The sequence below is a fragment of the Malus domestica genome, chromosome 02 (assembly GCF_042453785.1).
Source record: "Malus domestica chromosome 02, GDT2T_hap1".
In the NCBI taxonomy this organism is placed as follows: Eukaryota; Viridiplantae; Streptophyta; class Magnoliopsida; order Rosales; family Rosaceae; genus Malus; species Malus domestica.
The window spans coordinates 17,343,417-17,362,944 of NC_091662.1; the positions used below are offsets into that span (position 1 = coordinate 17,343,417).

The 19,528-nt window shown below is 33.7% G+C and overlaps 1 protein-coding gene across 1 annotated transcript; it reads left to right on the plus strand.

The window, feature by feature from the left end:
• Positions 1 to 12,306: 12,306 nt before the first annotated feature.
• On the plus strand, positions 12,307 to 14,632 carry LOC114821009 (1-aminocyclopropane-1-carboxylate synthase). The gene is made up of 4 exons (XM_029092589.2): positions 12,307 to 12,595; positions 12,716 to 12,847; positions 12,969 to 13,129; positions 13,311 to 14,632. Exons 1-4 carry the CDS (start codon positions 12,449 to 12,451, stop codon positions 14,290 to 14,292), a joined length of 1,422 nt encoding a protein of 473 aa, XP_028948422.1. The 5' UTR covers positions 12,307 to 12,448; the 3' UTR covers positions 14,293 to 14,632.
• Positions 14,633 to 19,528: the final 4,896 nt, after the last annotated feature.

A 19,528-nucleotide genomic window follows, 5' to 3' on the forward strand; every position in this document is an offset into this window, starting at 1 on the left:
GAATGTATTAGTAAACAATAAATGCAACTTAATATTTTGGCAGAGTATGAGCAAAATGAAATTATCTTAAACATGTACGAACAATGATCAAGGCTTGCGTACCGCAATGTTCTTCAAACAAGATTTTTGTCCCTACTTTGTGTTTTTAGTTCTATAGGCGTTTGCTTCACCAGAATTCAACTTTCTAAGTTGAGATTCCAGCACCGAAAAACTAGTCTAGCAAATATCTTTGTGGTTCTTTTGGTATGCTTTGAATGGAAAGGTAGATGATTTTTAGTGGCTTGAATGATATGCAGATACATGTATTTATAGTGATCATATGCATGTTCGCAACATGCATGTTTTTGGGAGGCGACTGTTCAATGCAAAGGGTGTGTGGCTTCATTTTTTCCTCAGACTTTTTCATACGTTCTCAAACGCTTTCAAAATTCATCTGAAAGGATGAGTCTGTTAAAATATAAAAAGATTAATTAATTATTGAGTCTGTTAGAATTAAATATGAAATTAATTTAAAATTTGATTATTGAATATATATTATATTAATTAATATATATATATATATATATATAAATTATAACACCCCAAGGCCCATCTTTTGTTAATTAAATATATATTAATCATAACACTCCAAAGCCCAAACCCAAGGTTCAAGCCCAAATTTGCTCCAAATGGTCTATCTTTCCAATCATTTTGTATGATGGACAAGATGTTATAAAGTGTGTAAAACCTCCCAACTTGACTAATGTGGGACAAATGAGGTGAAAGGAAATTTCCACTCAAAAACTTCCAACACCATCAACCTTGTTTTTTGTGCTTTATGTTTCATTTTACTTTACACCAACATGATTGCGTGCTAAAACTTATCAAACTTAACATTTTACGTTATGAGCACTTGAGGTTTCTAATCTCTTGCAAACATAAGATGATGATATTCATGGCAAGACAATAGCATGGTTTAATTTTGATTTAAATGATAGGGGGGCTTGGATATCTAGTTGCTAAACAAATTTGATGTTTCAATATATCCCCTTAGTTTTACTTTGTACAGAAAATTGAATGGGTGAATATCAAAGAAAATTGAATCTTGTTATCAGTGTTAACATCTTTCAAGTTCCCAACTGGAACAACTGTCCTCAACATACCACCTGAGGAGTAGGAAATGGAAACTTATTATTATGGAGGTCCAGTGTTGTCTATGGGATCTAATCCTGTGAATATATTTCAGGGTTACTTGTCTAGACAACATATACTAGTGTGCCCCTGTCAGCAATCCAGAGTGTATATTAAGGGGACTTCAAGCGTATCATCATTAGCCCAAAGGCTTTTTTTTTTTTTTTCTTTTTTTTTTAACTCTCTTTTCTAGAAGGAGAAACTTATTGGATAAACTTAGGGCACCAACATCTCCAAAACGATCAAAATTAAACCTGAAAACAGAGACCACTAGCGCTATGTTCTAGTGGCTATCTTCTCCACTTCCACGTGAAAGATCTTCAATTCAACGCTAGTTCAATATCACATTCTTGTGATTGACCCATTATTGTGTGACTTAGACTAAACTTCTCACTCCTTCCATATAAATTATCGTTGTATCAAAAAGTTGAAACAACCGCAAACAAAAGCCAGTGGCTCCAAGGGTTGATTCGACTCCGTTAAATGCCCCAATGAAGCCAAAGGATCTGCGTGAGATTAACTTATTTCAACACATGTCTAATTAGAGAGTAATAGCTCGATATACAATGTCAATTTCTTTTTTGTTATTCAATAATTTTTGTTCACGAATTTTAATTCAGTACTTCATCTACATAAGAGGAGAACGTGCAATAGTCCAGTTTCAAAGTCAGAGAACTTAAAAGAGCGGATATACACGTACGATCTAGCTAGCCAGCTATCAAAACATTGAAGTAATGGAAAAAACAAAGTAAACAACTCTCACTCTCAAAGCTTGGCTGGAAGAGTCCCCATCTGAAAGGCAATAAGGAGAAAACTAATTAGTGTGGAATTTTTCAGGTCGACAGGTCGAGGGCCCACTTCAACAACATAGAACCACTTGCACAATCTTCAGATGTGGGATTTTATCACAAAAGACCTCAATATTAGTTAGAGAGGAGAATTTCTATTTAAACTACTCTTCTCTTCTTCCTCTGTCCGATGTGGGACAAATGAGGGTTCCAACAATTACAAAAAAACTTGTTCATGAAACTTGACCTTTTGGTGTGGAATTGAGGCACACTCCATGCTTGACTGCTACCTTCAGTGACCCACTTGGCCAATAATTAACAAGACAAAACTTGACCTGGTCTGAAAGAACCATGAACGACTGAGACTATATAGCATAAATGAAGTGGTCCTCCGTTCATAAATCATAAGTTGCTTCTTGTTAGATGCAGGCTATTGCTAGTGGGTGGCTTCGAATAACTTGATTTGAGTCAATTAATTATACAGCAAGGAGGATGAAGGATGATACCTGCTATGCTTACTGATTAATTTGTTTTTGTCAACCGTGTATATATATGTTGCTTTCTGGGTCACAATTAGTTGAAATCCATATATCGACATGTCAGTTATGATAAATAAGTCAGCATTGACATAGAGGAATACATATACATCATGATTGATATTAATAAAAATACTACTATCTAGTTTTGTTATTGTTTAGCTAAGATGACCAATATTATGTCAACTAGGGAATCATAATTCTATCCCACACTCATGACAGTCCTAATGTGTGAGCTAAATATCTTAGCATTGAAGTCATATAACTCTAAAGTTTTTATTAATACCATAACTCTAATGTTCACACACCTTAAAAGTGGCAAAAGTGTGTACTGGATTTAGAAAAACATAACGTCTTGTATGGCAAAGAGGATTGTATTGGAATGAAAAAACCACTAGTTTTAAGGTATGTAAAAGAAATGAAAGAGAACTCGTGGCTATTGGCCTCAGTATGCACAAAAAAGCGTGTCCAAAAGCAATAGCAATTGTACAGTTACAACTTTTTCTGAAAGAAATGAAAAATTATGATCAACTTAAAGGTAGGAAACTGATTATTCAAGAAGAAAACTTATCCATACGAATCCTTTCTATAATGGGAGGATTACACTTTACAAGGAAAAAGTTTCCTTCATGTTTAATCACCTCAATATAAAAATCATTAATCTCTACGTTTAATATACCTTGAATTTAGAGGGATTTCAGTCCTGTTTTTATATATTAAATGAGGCTTAATTGATTCCTTTATTTATTTATTTTTAATTCTTTCTTCTTTGCTTTCATGTAATCCTTTTTCGTTTTGTATATCCCTTTAATCCGAGTAAAACGTTAAAATGATTCACACATCTCTTATTGAAAAATAATTTTGGCACACGCTTTATATTATCCATTAATTTGTACACCCTTATATAGTCTTTAAATGGAATAAATAAAAAATAAAAACAAAGAATATGAATAAACAGGGTGCGGAGAAAGAGAAAAAGAAAATCAGTGTGCAAGTCATTTTCTATTTTACTTTCAAACCTCCCTATAACTATTAGGGAAAATTGACAACTATTGTCACTCTTTAATTTATTTATATCTGATGAAGTGGAAATCTCTGTGGTTATTGTATCTTAGAGCATATAATCCAATATCAATTAGCAACCCATCGTATATTCTTGAACGTACGTAAGTGACATATACTCTGAACATGATTCTCCTCAAGATGGTAAAACTCGATAGTTCAATATGCACTCAGTAATTGTGAACATATGTAAGTGTTGGCATTTTGATACTTGTAGAACTTGATCAACCAGATCACTAGACTACATTTATATATATTATATCGTTGTCCACATATAGTATTAATATATAAATACAGGAAGCAAGACTTACTTGTAGGATTAACAATGAGATTAGGCAACCAACGCAAACTCTTTTGAACGGATTGCAAAGTTACTGTATCAAAACCTTTGTAGTGATCTTCTCTTCTCTAGGACTCAGAATGGTTTCACTCTCAATAGGGTTAGTGCATATAAACCTCAAGTCCGAGAAGAGAGACCATACTGCAATTATATTGTTTACATTAGATCACAACTGCTCCTCCTATCGTGGTAGCAGCTGTGTTTGTAGTTTTAAGAGTTTGTAACCAACTCTTATTCTTTTATCTTTAATTCTAATAATTTCCCTCTTATGTATTTTATCATGATTAAAATACTTATAAGTCCATTATTAATATAAGTCCAATTAGTCCTCATAACATATTCGATATCATTGTTTTATTATAACTCACATTCCTTTGAAAACCTTATAGTAAGTGGTTGAAGTTCTACCGTATATAGGTTATGGGATGTGCTATCCACACACCCCTTTTTACTTCATACACACCTTTTTAATTTGCGGCATTCGGATCAACTGAATTAAAGAATATCAAAGGGCAAAAATTAACAAAGAGTGTGTGAGAAGTAAAAAGAAGTGTGTGAATAGCACACTCCATAGGTTATATGCAGGTGAAGAGAATGAGAACCATGCATGAAAATGGGTACCGACACACATACCATATAATTAATTGTCTTGTCGCCATTCTATCTGTATATCACATTGCATGCACATGCAAGGGAAGAGTATGAACACGTACGTAAGTCCATGCCATGCATGGGAGGAGATAAATCCATAAATATATACATACATACATATACATATATATATATATATATGTATATCTTAATTTAACTCGACTGACATAATTAGCTAACTATATATGTGTGTTGTTATTGAGATATACACGAAGAGAGGATTCATGAATGTGAATATGATCTCCTGTAACTGAGATAATTAGCTAACCATATATATACGTTAACGTTGTTACTGAGATATATGAAGAGGACTATTAATTCATGAACGTGTGAAAGTTAATGTGATCTCCTCTCGCAGCCGAAAATACTTTTCCTTTATTCCTTGAATTTGTCAATAAGTTGAATCAAGATTTTTTGGGGGATAAGATCAACATTTAGATTATACCAACAGCAGATGATTAATGTGACTAGCTCGGGTCATGCATACCCAATTAGATAAGTAGCAATCAATGGTCAAAACGGAAATAGTCAGCCTCAATTACTTGAATCTAATTAACTCAAATTTGCCGGCAAAGTCATCAGTACACAATAACATGCATGCACTAGTTAACCATTCTAAGTTATGAGTTGTGCTGATCAGAATTCACATATCGAGAAGTACAACTCAGACTTAGAATCTAATAAATTCGGACCCGGCTTCTCTGCCCTCCCAGTTTCCATACACTCTCATCTCCTCCTACTTTGTGCGGTCACGGTTAAGCCACGCCAACATTTTATATTAATTTTTTATAGAGATAATAAGATAAAAAACAATAGTGATATAAAATGTTGACGTGGCTTAACCGTGACCGCACAAATAGGAGAGGATGGGAGTGTATGGGAACTGGGAGGGCATAAAAGCCAGGTCCAATAAATTCTATATTTGACAAGTATGTTGGTTCTCATACATGGGACTCTATTGATCCTGATTTTCTTTTCAATATCAACATTCTGATTAGATTCTAATAAAATCTGTCTTTTGACCAAAAAAAAAAATTATGAGTTGTAAAAATTAATATTTCATATATTAACTGAACTCCAATAAACAAGAACTTATATGGATCATGTTTCAATGCCACACCATGACATCTTGCGTCACTAATATTATGTCATACATAACTTTCTTTCTACATGGCATTACATTGTTATACTAGCTAGAATGCTATAGTATTAGTGACGGTGAATATAATCCATATAAATTTTTCTCCTAAAACCAATTCCTTACTTCCCAACTATGAGCGCAACGGATAAGTTGTGCTTTTGAAGCGGTTACACTCATCGCATCTAACATCAAAACGGGTTGAATTTTGAGAACGGTTCATCTTCAATTGCTGATGACTTTGTCTAAAGTCAATGGTCCCAAGAGCAAGAAAACTTCGATCACTTTTTTTTTCTTTCCTTTTCTGATTTGTGGAGAAGACTTGGGCTATTCAGTTTGGCCACCTCTACTTAATTTACGTACGCATTAGCGTGTTTTTTTTTTTTTTTTTTTGTGTGTGTGTGTGTTTGTCAAAGTACGCGTTAGGGTTGAATTACGTACATTCTGCTTCGTGTAGTCACATGGCAGGTATGCGTTGCTTTCGTTGACCTTCAAATGGTTATAATTTTAAAACTATAACATATAATAAAATGGATGATACATACAAGCAAATGTAAAATTGGATTGGACTATAACAAATCAACACATAGACATATTCTGTTTACCCACCATTTGCTTTTTAATTCAATGGTAGTTAGGTGACTATTTAACTTTTTCGTTGCACTTTCTGCTCTACAATTTGATTAATATCGAACAGTAAACGACCACAATTTTTTGGACCTTAGATTCTAGGAGAAGAAGAGTAGCCCAAGTTAATATAAGAATTACGAAATTATGAATAATTAAGGGTGTAAGGAGTAATCAATCTAAGGGCTATACTCTTGACAAGTGTCATAAGATTAGACAAGTACTTAGTAGTTCGTTAAACAGTTAGCTTATATTGTAAGCAACATTAGTTTTATATATACTATAAGGATGATGTAAACAGTTAAGGAAAATAAACAAAACAAATAGATTACTTCTTCTCTACGAATTCTCTCTCTCTCTCTCTCTCTCTCTGCTATGTTCTTCTTCTTCTGCATATGATCAAGCTTGGTTAACAAAGGGACCTACGTAATCGAAGAAAAGGGGGCAAATGGTCCATGGCAATGTCTCCTGGGAATGGTCTAACGTGAGCATCATGTTAGTTGTCAACATGGACCAGGCCTCTCATGGTCCCCCAACTGTTAATGTATTTTTAGCTTATATATAGCTCGCTGGGTGTGGTGGGGGGCACTTAAACGAGGATTTCACATGCCCTAATAACCCCCTCTCCACTACAAACCACGTGGCTCCTATCATTCTTTAACTAATTCCCTCTTCATCATATTCTATCTGTGTTCAGCTAGCTATGGCTAATACGAGATTAGCATGATATAATTTGGTTGTTTAAGACAGTAATAGTTGATTTTGGGAATCGAAGGATCTAATCGTGTCTTACTTGTCGTCCCATAACCATACTTAAATCCAGCAAAGTGGCCCAACCCTAGTTGTCACATATATTTGCATCAATCAGATCATTCTAGCCAAATGAGAGACCGGCCGGACTTCAGGTATGGTTTTAAATGCATGGATAAATATCTTAATTAACCTGGACTATAAGTATATAATACAAGGATAATTGATTACATTCAATTTCAGAGCATGAATTACATTAGACTCTAATGAAAAAAAATGATAAATCTCACCACATTGGTATTAGAATCCGACAAAGTTTGTTAAGATATGTAAAATTTCAACTTTGTTTAAAAAAAAAAATGGAGCTTTGAGTAAAAGACTGAGGTAGCTAGTCAAATCCTCACATCCTGTTTCCCTGGATATTCATCGTCTGTGAAAGGTGAATGCATGGAGGACTGTGAATAGCTCTTTCATTGAAAGGACCTGAATTATTTGATGATCTTATAAGGGTTCCTCAAATAAGTAGATCCGACGGATTCCCTTTATGCCCACGCTGCAATGTACCTCTCCATTTAACTGTTGTTGGTTTTCTTGATATTCTATGTTAGTCTTTTTTTTTTTTTTTTTTTTTTTTTTTTTTTTTTTTTTTTTGCTATAACTAAATGGTTTAATATATAGTTTCAAATTTAACTTTTTTTCTACAAGCAGAATGACTAAATGGTTTAATAGTTTAAATTTGACCTTTTTTTTTTTTACAATAATGACCTTCGAATAAAGAATAACAATATATTTACATTTGGATTTACTAAAACAAAATCTGAAATGCATCACACAATATATTTTATATATAAGAATCAAAGTCTACAGTTCTTCATATGATTGAAATGGTTTTTTATGCTTTCTCTACGGTGAAAGGGAGTGAATCCTTATTCTAATCTAATTATAGCATATTTCTCCAACTAGATCTTCCCCAGTTATGTGAATCTTAGAAAATTTCCAATGAAAATATGCAAAACTTGAGAAGTTAAAAACATATTATTTCATTTATTTATTCAAGAGACGTAAATATGATTTTTGGTCTAATTGATGGGATGTAAATTTAAATATATATATATATATATATATATATATAATGTAAATTGTACATCGCTTTTTACACCTTTCGATCTAAATGGTTATTTTTCATCCCTTAAACTTGCTTCCCGCAAAAATGAAATTTATATGCTGTACATACCTATATACATCCAAGACTGCAAATGCTCTTTGGGCTGTGAAACGTTGGTTTCAGATTACCCACTACATCTTCACTTCATTAAAGTCAAATCTAACGGTCAATGGTGTCCCCATTTAAAAAAAAAATGGATCCCTCTTGTTAAATGATCTGTATATATAGATACATATTTTTTTTTTGTTCAAACTATATATATATATATATATATATATATATATATAGATACATGGTATAGTCAATATTAGGGTTACTTCGTAGTTGCTAATTTCTTTGATACTGACAGTCCCACCTACTCTTCCAATAGCAAGACATCAACGCCGGAGAGGATCAATGCAGCTATATACCACAGTGAGGTGTCAAAACCAAACAAGCAAATAAAATATATGCCAAAAACAGCGAAGGAAATCTGGGAGCTAGCAGTGAGTGAAACGACCCATCACCATCGCCTTGCTCGGCCTTATAACTAATTAATTGCTTCCATCAAATACAACTTGAAAAACAACGAATACCTATCTGTTAATCACTTTTTAACCCATAAATGCATTGTTAATGGTAACTTCATGTGTGAAGTTTTTTTAAGTCAATTTATATCTTTCCTGAAAAGCGGCAACTATTGGGAGTAGGGACTAATAATCTATGTGAATTACAATGGGAAGGCTTAGAAACCAGGTAGCAGAAACAAAGGGCGGACTATGGGTTAGAAGTTGTTACGAATAATAATTGTTGTTTGCTTTCATAACATCCTAATCAAACCATCACTAGCACATTTTCAGCCTAATTAATTATATTTATTTACATTTGTTTGTTACTTTCTTTTAACAAACGATATTATAATCTACATTAAGAAAATGAGGAATAGGCTAAGCCTCACAATGAGCTAACAATAATATGGTTCAAATTTGTCTCTTTGCGAGAATTGAACTTAAGATCTCTCACTTACAAGTGAAGAAAAATATAACACTTACAAGTAAAGAGAAATATAACTAGACCGTAATATTGAGTGATATTTGATACTTTTATGTTATAGCTTCAACAGTGCATTGCAAAGTTTGAATAGCAAACGTCGAGTCACCGCCGTCCAAATGGCAAGGCAAGACATTATCACGAAAATACGAATACCAAAGATTTGCTGCTCAAGTTCGGTAGTCCAATTAGGATGGCCCGACTCATGAATTAAAAAAATTGATCAATTTTCGGTTGTTCAATCACGATTTGCTGCTCAACTTTTGGAGGTCCAACCAATGGGCCATGTATTAGGAGAAAAAACTAAAATATTCGTTGGATGAAAGGATTTGAAAGACGGTTTAGATTTTGGCAATAATATTTAGTTTTTTATTTTTTTATTATTTTTTTATTTTTTATTTTTATGCAAACATATACTAAGTTAGTTGGAATAACAGAGAAAAGAAAACCATTTAAAGTATATGGTGATAAAATCATTTATAATCAACGGACCATGTTGTTAATATACAATGCTTGCATTCCTTCTTTGGGGATTATACTCATTCCTCCACTTGCAAATAATGCATCTTCACTGTAAAAAATTTATAATCGGAACCTTTCAATTCTTTAAGATTCATTTAAAGATCATCCTATTGAACCGGAGTTCGTTTAGTTATCCAATTTTATCAAATAAATTAACAGTGTAGGTACCAAATTACTTCATCCTTCTTACACAAATAACATATTCATGATGAACCATTCATTTATTAGTACATTTGGATGATTAAACGAACTCCAATTTGAATTAGTTTTTGTAGGGGTGGTCTTCATATGAAGATTAAAAAAATTTAGTGATTCCGATTATGAAGTTTCTGTAGTGAAGATACTTTATTCGCATGTGGGGAAATGAGCTCATTCTCCCAAAGAGGAACACAAGTATTATCCTTCATTAAAATATTTGATTTTGAAAAACAAAAAATGGACCCCAAAATAAAGAATTTGGCTTCTAGATATAGTATCTGTTTCTTTTTGTAATTATAATTCTATATAATTATGAGTTGGGTGATGGAGATTAGTTATTTCGTTTTAGCGTAGATTAGTTGTTTAATAATTTGTACATATTTGTTCTTCATTTGTTCTTGTTTAATGTATTTTTATTTTTGCAAAAGTTTATCAGTAATCGGCTATCTCTGGATTTTTCTGACTAGTTTGTGTGCTTTCTTTATGCTAATTGCTGAAAAATTTATAGTTGCATGCATATTCTAACGATGGGTATAAGTTGGTGACATGTATAATTGAGTCCTTCTAAAAGTCTTCTCTTTAATTTATAGGATAATAGTTTGCCATAATAGAAGGCAATTTTAAGTACCCGTGTTGATTATTCTTAAATAATCTTACATTAAATGTTTTGAAACACACACACACACACACACACACATATATATATATATAAAGTGCATATAATTTCATGGAATCTTAACAAAAATTAATTTAACCTCAACAGCAATTTTTAGGCTCCCTAATTAATAGTTATTAGTCTCATGGCAAATCCAATTTCTCCTCTAAATGAAGGGAAAACAAAACAAGGTTTATGACAAATGATTCTAGTGTTTTCCCTGTTTGTATATACCTAATTATAAAGGAGATTAGAGTGATGATGTTAAATAAAGAAAAAAGGAGAGATGCCCTTTATGTTCCTACCGGATTTTTCGAGGTTGACTTAAATCAAAACATTGTTTGGTTATTAGGGTAATGGACTGATCAGACACAAGAACTTGTACGAACTTAAAGGTTAAAAAAAACGAAAGAAAAATAGAGGAGAAAAATGGCCGACAAAATTTGTTGTGGCTACTAGAGTCAAGAAGCATATGGACCAGGGGGCACAGGCGTAGGTCGAAATTTTCAAGGACCTTGTGGGTCACTCTAGCCATTTTCTATGATACTCGCTGTCGGTAAGGCTTTCTAAACAAAATTAGACCCCAGTCTTAATTCTTGTTTCTTTGTTTTTTTCAGTTACAATCTGATTAATGCTTCTTTGTACACTCGTAATCCCCACTCAACTTTGTAGGTGGTGGAACACACTTCCCAGTTCAAGAAAATAATGAGAAAAAATAATTAATTAATCTTGATTAGTAAACACTAAACTTCATTGGTTTTTGGGCTTTGGTAATGTGGAGATCAATATCTTTGCTTTGGACGGTGGATATAAAAGCGCGTAGAATTATCGTGTTATCTTTGATATTTTACTTCATCAAAATTCATGATTTTACCTGACCAAAATTCATGAATCACAAATATTAAGTAAAAGGTGATGCTAGAGATATCATTTATTTGAATCATGTATTGTAGATCACATGATGTGGTTAATGATGATTGAATTCCTTGTTTAAATATGGACGTAAAAATTTCTTCTCATCAAGCTCAAATAGTTACATCAAATAAAGATAAAGAGGGGTATTCTATTAAACACAACTATGCCTTACTCAAGTTCCCTAAGAAGATCAAGCAACATGTCATTGATACATTATTCTTTTTATTTTATTAGATATTTTTGAAATCTTTTATTCAATTTTGATAGAAAATAAATGAAATGTGATATTCTTGAGTAGTCTATTTCCCTTTGAACGATGAATTTCCTTTCTACAAAATATGGTCTAAAACATGATCTCTCTAATATTTTTCTAAAAAACAAATAATGAACATTTGTTTATTGGCGCGGGGGGGTCACATTTTTGCTCACCACCCTAACCTTTGGTGTATGCTCACTATACACCTAATCATCTGACACGTGACATCTCACTTAATCTTGATTAATATTTTTCAAATTTGAAAATGTAACATTTACTGCGAAAGTTAACTAGAATTAGATGAAAATACACATGACAAATAATTGAGTGTATGGTGAGCCTACACCATATTTATAGAGCAAAAACGTTCCCTTGTTTGTCTTAATTGTTTGGTTACTCAGTGTGACGTGGCATTCCTTTGTTAGACAAATCCTTTATATATGTTTAAAATATAATGATTATTTCTCGCTATATATAGACCTCTCCACTCCAACACCATCCAATATCCCACTTCAAACTTGTAATCCAAAACCAAAACAAAAACCTCAAGCTCTCTCTCTCTCTCTCTCTCTCTCTCTCTCTCTCTCTCTCTCTTCATTTGCTATCTCTTCCTTTTCACACTTTTGTGTTATAGCTTGTTACCAAAATGCGCATGTTATCCAGAAACGCTACGTTCAACTCTCACGGCCAAGACTCCTCCTACTTCTTAGGCTGGCAAGAGTATGAGAAGAACCCCTACCATGAGGTCCACAACACAAACGGGATTATTCAGATGGGTCTTGCAGAAAATCAGGTAAATAATTATTATAATTTACTAGCTTAATTAATTGAACAAACATGCATAAATGTTGCTATATATAGTAATATTTAGCATATATATAAACTTTGTACTCATTATTTCAATTTTGTCCAGCTCTGCTTTGATCTTCTGGAGTCATGGCTCGCTAAGAATCCAGACGCAGCTGCATTTAAGAAAAATGGAGAATCCATATTTGCAGAACTTGCACTCTTCCAAGATTATCACGGCCTTCCCGCATTCAAAAAGGTAAACTTATGTATATAATATAATGCTCACTTTTCGTTAATGCAATTCAAAGGTACTACTCTAACAAGTAACTTCTAGCCAGTTGCATGTCTGACTCAGCTTTTGATCATTCTTCTTACAGGCATTGGTAGATTTCATGGCAGAAATCCGAGGGAACAAAGTGACCTTTGATCCCAATCACTTAGTCCTCACCGCCGGTGCAACTTCAGCCAATGAGGCCCTCATCTTCTGCCTCGCTGACCCCGGTGAAGCTGTTCTTATTCCTACACCATACTACCCAGGGTACTTATCTTAATAATCACTTGATTATCCTTTTCAATTTTTTTTCTTGTTTTACAAACGATTTGAACTTGAGACCTACCAATTTTTAAGTATTCTGAAGTGACTCGTGAACTTCATTTCATTATAAGAAATAACTAAACATTAATTCATCCCTAAAAATATTTTATTACGTTTCTTACAGATTTGATAGAGACCTCAAGTGGCGAACGGGAGTCGAGATTGTACCCATTCACTGCACAAGCTCCAATGGCTTCCAAATTACTGAACCCGCTCTACAAGAAGCCTACCAAGAAGCCGAAAAACGCAATCTCAGAGTCAAAGGCGTATTGGTCACGAACCCGTCAAACCCATTGGGGACCACAATGACCAGAAACGAACTCAACCTCCTCCTTTCCTTCGTTGAAGACAAAGGCATCCACCTCATTAGCGACGAAATTTACTCCGGCACAGCTTTTAGCTCCGCATCCTTTATAAGCGTCATGGAAGTTCTCAAAGATAGAAAATGTGATGAGAATTCCGAAGTTTGGCAGCGAGTTCACGTTGTCTACAGCCTCTCTAAGGATCTTGGTCTTCCGGGTTTTCGAGTCGGGGCGATTTACTCCAACAACGACATGGTTGTGGCCGCTGCTACAAAAATGTCAAGCTTTGGACTTGTCTCTTCTCAAACACAGCACCTTCTCTCCGCCATGCTATCCGACAAGAAACTTACTAAGAACTACATAGCCGAGAACCAAAAAAGACTCAAACAACGTCAGAAAAAGCTTGTCTCCGGCCTTCAGAAAGCCGGCATTAGCTGCCTCAAGGGCAATGCTGGCTTGTTCTGTTGGGTGGATATGAGCCACTTGCTTAGGTCCAACACCTTCGAAGCCGAAATGGAGCTTTGGAAAAAGATTGTATACGAAGTTCGCCTCAATATCTCTCCTGGATCGTCATGTCATTGCATGGAACCTGGTTGGTTTCGTGTCTGCTTTGCGAACTTGTCCGAGGAAACACTGGACTTGGCAATGCAGAGACTGAAGGCCTTTGTTGGGGAATATTACAACGTCCCCGACGTCACCGGCCGCAGCCAAAGCAGCCAATTAAGCCACTCGAGAAGACGGTCACTCACCAAGTGGGTTTTCCGGCTATCCTTCGACGACCGCAGCCCTATTCCCGGTCGATGAGAGGTAGCCTGGTCTAAGTACAAGAAACCGCCAAAAATTAAAATTGCATTTTAGACCAAAGAATTTTTTTTTTGTTTTTTTTTTGTTTTTTTTGCCAAAAGTTAATTGGTTGAATTTTTATTTTCCGTTCTAGTTATTTTTTTTCGAATGTAGAGAAGTGCACTCGGTCCGTGTTGTGGATGTGAAGTGGCTTTAGGTTCATTTGTATAACTAGTTTCAGTCATTTGTCATTTGCGTGGGCACCAAATTTCCTTAATGTCTTCGAAAACTATAATTAATCCATTGTGATTATGATGTATTATTAATTCAATACAATGTGATTAGTGTATCTTGTATATTCTCTATCCTAGTGTGAACTCCCATAATCATATGTTCCTTGCCAATTGCCATATAGCATACGTAGTGGCGCCACCGCAGTTTGCGGCTTGAGAAGGTGACTGACGCATATCATATATACGCTGCCGACGTTGGCCGGCAGATCTCCACTAATTCTTGAATACCCTCTACATTCTCAAAGCCGTGTGTGTAGGAAAGTCAAACTTTAATATATTTAAGATTATGATTTGCTTCAATCAAAGTATTTGTGTGCGTTCAGGCCATACTGTGGGAAAAGAAAGCCAAATATTGTGCTAGGGTTTCAAATGAGAAGATCATTTTATGTGTTATAATATGGATATGTGCATGGTTGAATATTCCAATTCTAGGATATATATGAGTGAGATAATAACACTACAATAGTCCGAATATACCAAAAAGTTTCTCCATCAAGAACAGAGCCGCGAACTGTATATCATATATAAAAGGGCTATAATTTTGTTTTTTTTTTCCAGGTTGAAAGATCCCATGGGGTGGAGTGGACTCATTTTTTTTCTAAGTCAACATGTTATAATCTTTCAACGATATGCAACGATCAACCAACATTAATATGTGATACCGAGTGCGGTATCATTTGGTACATCTTCTTAGCATGGCATGTTTCAAAAAAGACTTATAACCTGCGTTTATGTGGGCTCAATTAAATGGGAATATCCGGTCCCTATTCTTTGCGAAACAACTCGTTAACTTGTCTAGCATATAGTGACATCCACGAGCAGGGGTGGAGGTATGAAGGGAACAGTAGGGGCGCGTGCCTCTTATTTTACCAAAATTCCCATAACTAATGTCCAAATTTTCACTAGCAAACCATGCTTTCTAGTGGGTTTTGATGAGTTTCTAGGGTTTGACCAAAAAATTAAAAAAAAAAAAAAGATTCTCTAGGGTAAGTCTTCAATATTTTGGTTTTATATCTATTAGATTGGCAAGTAAGCAAACATATTATTTTCTCAATTCAATCTTGACCATTCATTTTTCGTAGTACTTAACAGTCCTAATTATTAAAGAAAAATTGGATTTTCTGATGCCAAACATATAAGATTTGGTATTCTGAATTAATTTTTGCCTTGTCAACATATAGAGTAACGACTATGACTATGGGACATTTTTACCATGTTCACTTTATCTATGTCACTAAGTGTTTGGCTTATGGGACCTCATCAACTCTTGTTCTTTAAAGTCATAATTAATTCATGAATTTTAAATGGTACAAACTTTTTTAAGAGAGAAGGTAAAAAAGGTGAAGCTTTCATAATACCCAAATTGCCCTTCTTCTGTTAAAATTATAAAAAAAAAAAATAAATAAATAAATAAATAAAAAACCATGTAAGGTGGTTAGTAAGTTCATTATTTTTCAAAGGCATATTTGTCGATTTGCCCCCTAAACTTGTATATGGAGCTATCAATTCCCCCTCTAAACTTTAATTTCAGCCGTTCACCTTCCCTGAACTTTTATAATTAGCCAATTTCCCCCTTGAAATTTAATTTTAGCCGATTACCTCTTAAATTTTTATAAGTAGCCAATTTCTCTCCTAACGCTACATTTAAAACAAAAAATCATCTAATTTTTTATCCATTTTGATCACGCAGACAACACATGACGACTGTATGGGGGGGGGGGAAGATTGGAAAATTGGATGGATGAAAATTGAATGAAAAATTTAAAATCTAACGCTTGGGGAAAATTGGCTATTTATAAAATTTTAGGGGGTAATCAGCTAAAGTTAAAGTTCAGGGGGGAAATTGGCTAATTATAAATGTTCAAGGGCGTAATCAGCTAAAATTAAAGTTCAAGGGGGAAATTGGCACCTCTATACAAGTTCAAGAGGTAAATCGACAAATACCTCTTTTTTAAAAAAAAAAAAAACATATTCTAATAAAAAAAACAATAATATCCAAAGGAGTAAAATTAAAACAAAAAGGTAAAACACTAAAAAAGAGCCAATTGTCACATACAGATTCATAAGGTGGTTAGTAAGCTGATCCATTGTGCGACTCAGCTCAATCCTCCACCCTGTTTTGTACACAAATCATCGTATTAGAAAAAGTAAATTTTTTACATCTTAAGATCTTAAACTATATATATTACAGTTTACTATTTAAGTATTAAACTAATTGTTTTTTAATCTGATACAACACCAAAATGTAGATCATCGTCGATTTTACTGTCTAGTTTTTAGTCCGGAGTAGCACTAAACAGGAGAATACTTAATCCCGCTCAGGGGTAGCTAATCCGAAAAAGTCCCAGGAACCTAGTTCATGATGACATTCCATTGTATAATACCAGCCCCAAAAGAATACCACTAATCTGTAGAGCTTAAGCTTATGTGGACCACTTTAATTAGGAAATAATTAAAGCCATGGAGACTCACGAACTTCATTTTGTATGATAATGCATGTTGAACTGACAAGGAAAGCGAGAATGGAATAATAATGTAACTAAAGTTGGAACTGTTGTGGATATTCAAAGTTGATCGTCAGCAACTACGCACGCTGATGGGGAAGAGTTGTTTGCAAGAAAGCTAAAAAAGTCTTGAACTTTCTGGGAGTGATGAGTGCTTACAAAGTTCATGTCTCTTTTGATAGCTTACGCGGTTTCGCCCATTAAGGACTCTGCTCTCAAATGTAATTCGCTTTATGCATGGAGACAAATCATAATGCAAAAGAGAATATTTGAGAAAAAGATAAAACCGAAAAAAAGAAAAACTGTTGGTGTTTGCTCTTTCTACTAGGTAAACAAATTGATCCGACCCTAAATTTGGTTAATAGCCATTTTAGGTTCGGCATGCTTGCCCTAACAACCCCAAACTTGTGTTCCTCGCAACCCACACAATTTAAGTGATTATTATAAGCATATCATATGATAGTGGCAAAGCAATTTGACATTATACAAGTTATAGTAGAAGTAAATTTAATTAATTAGTTAGTTTCAAACATCGAGAATCAAATATCACTCTTTACGCCACAATTTCTGAAAGGATTAGTTTATGGTACACTTAAAAAACAACAATACCTTTTGAATTAATGATATTTTTGTAATGTAATCATGTTACACATAACATCATATTTTGCTAATGCAATATGATGTCCACCAACATTGTAGCGTAATAAACAATATATTTTTTAATTTTTTTTATAAATTAACTATAATTATGTATCATTGAACAATAAACTTTGACTATTATAATGTAACTTTTAATAAAACAGTAGGTACCGACACTTTTTTTTTTCTTTCTTAAAAATAAGGTGTTGTAGCATTTCTATTTTTATTTTCTGAAAATATAGAACATACTGATGGGCAACACATCAATCCAAGCCGCGACTCCCTAATTTGTGTTGTTTATGAATTTCGGACTAATTCATAATTTAGATCAGCTTCTTCATCTTATTATGCGAACTCCAAGTTACAGCCATTTCGATGCCATGTGACGAGAACAAAATGCTGCCACTCCTCGTTGACCTGTATCATATTTTATGCTGCCATAAAAAAAAGGGAAATATTAAAAATTAAAATAAAAAATTGGTGGGACATATTTCAATTTAAATAATTCACCTTACCATCCATATTATAATTTCAAATTAAATCAGATAAGTAACCTCTGATAAGTAACCTCCCAAACAGCCCATGATCTTTGCATGGGATAGGATTTAATTTGTTAGCTCTCATTAATAATAAGTTATAATTTATATGTATCAATTAAAATATTTTTCCTATCAAATATCAATTAAAATATAGAAGTCGGAATTTTGGTCGATTTCCATGTTCTTTGTTGACTCTGTGCATGTGTTTCTCAATAAAACCTGGCTTTTGATGTACAAATATTCTGGGTTTATATAACTCATCAGTGTGTTAGTAGGACTGAGGTGCATTAAAATTGAAGATCTCAGGCAGGTCTACCATACGCCATAATTTAATTAGTCGATCTTTCACTGTTTCGTCTGTTTCACACCATGAGTATTTTTAGCATATTTAATTATCTCCATTGCTTGCGGTCAAGGGTCAAACTAGGTTAGCCAATGAGATCTCAGGAGGTAGATGTAAAAATATTTTCATTAAAACATTGGAGTCCTACAATTATATATTACTTAATCAAATCTCTTAATTATAAAGAAGCAAACACTTTAATCGTCTCTCTGTTAGTACTGTAGGTAATTAAGCGGAGATTTGTACGTTCTATTTTTTTTTTTCAATCTTTCCTTCATATATGGATTGTTACAATATTACCAAAAAATTCATTTATGTTATCTCTCTTAGTATCAAACATATCAAACGAGATAGTACAAATAGAAATATTTTATTTTTATATAATAGAAAATGATTTTTCTCTTAGATTAATTTAGTATGATCCACAAAGTTAGAGTACTTAATAACACCTTTATGGTATGATGAGTAGGCTAAGTACTTTAGCAAAGCAGTGTCTAAGTGATCAGGAAGCAGCTAATTAATTGGCTTTTCATGCAGACACGAAGAGAGAAAAATTCAGACATGAAAACCTTTTGACAGATGTTCCTCGACAAAGAAACACACAACAAACATTTCCCATTAACATTAGACCTAAATTAACCCTACAATGTCTCTACTTTACAACTATCATCATCATATAGTGACATTGACAAGAAAGGTAGAAAAAAATTAAGTACTCTAAAATGTTAATTAGAAGTAAATATATCTAAATTGCCATTTATTCAAGGTAGTTTTTTCGGTTGGCAGCAGGCATATGAAATTTTTAATTACGTGGGTATGGGTAACATGTGGGTTACACATGAGCAAGCCCTAGGGTATCACATGTGAGGGGAACATAAAACACCTGCATGTATAGATCAAAATAAATGAATTTTTCAGGCGTATAAATATTGAAGGGAG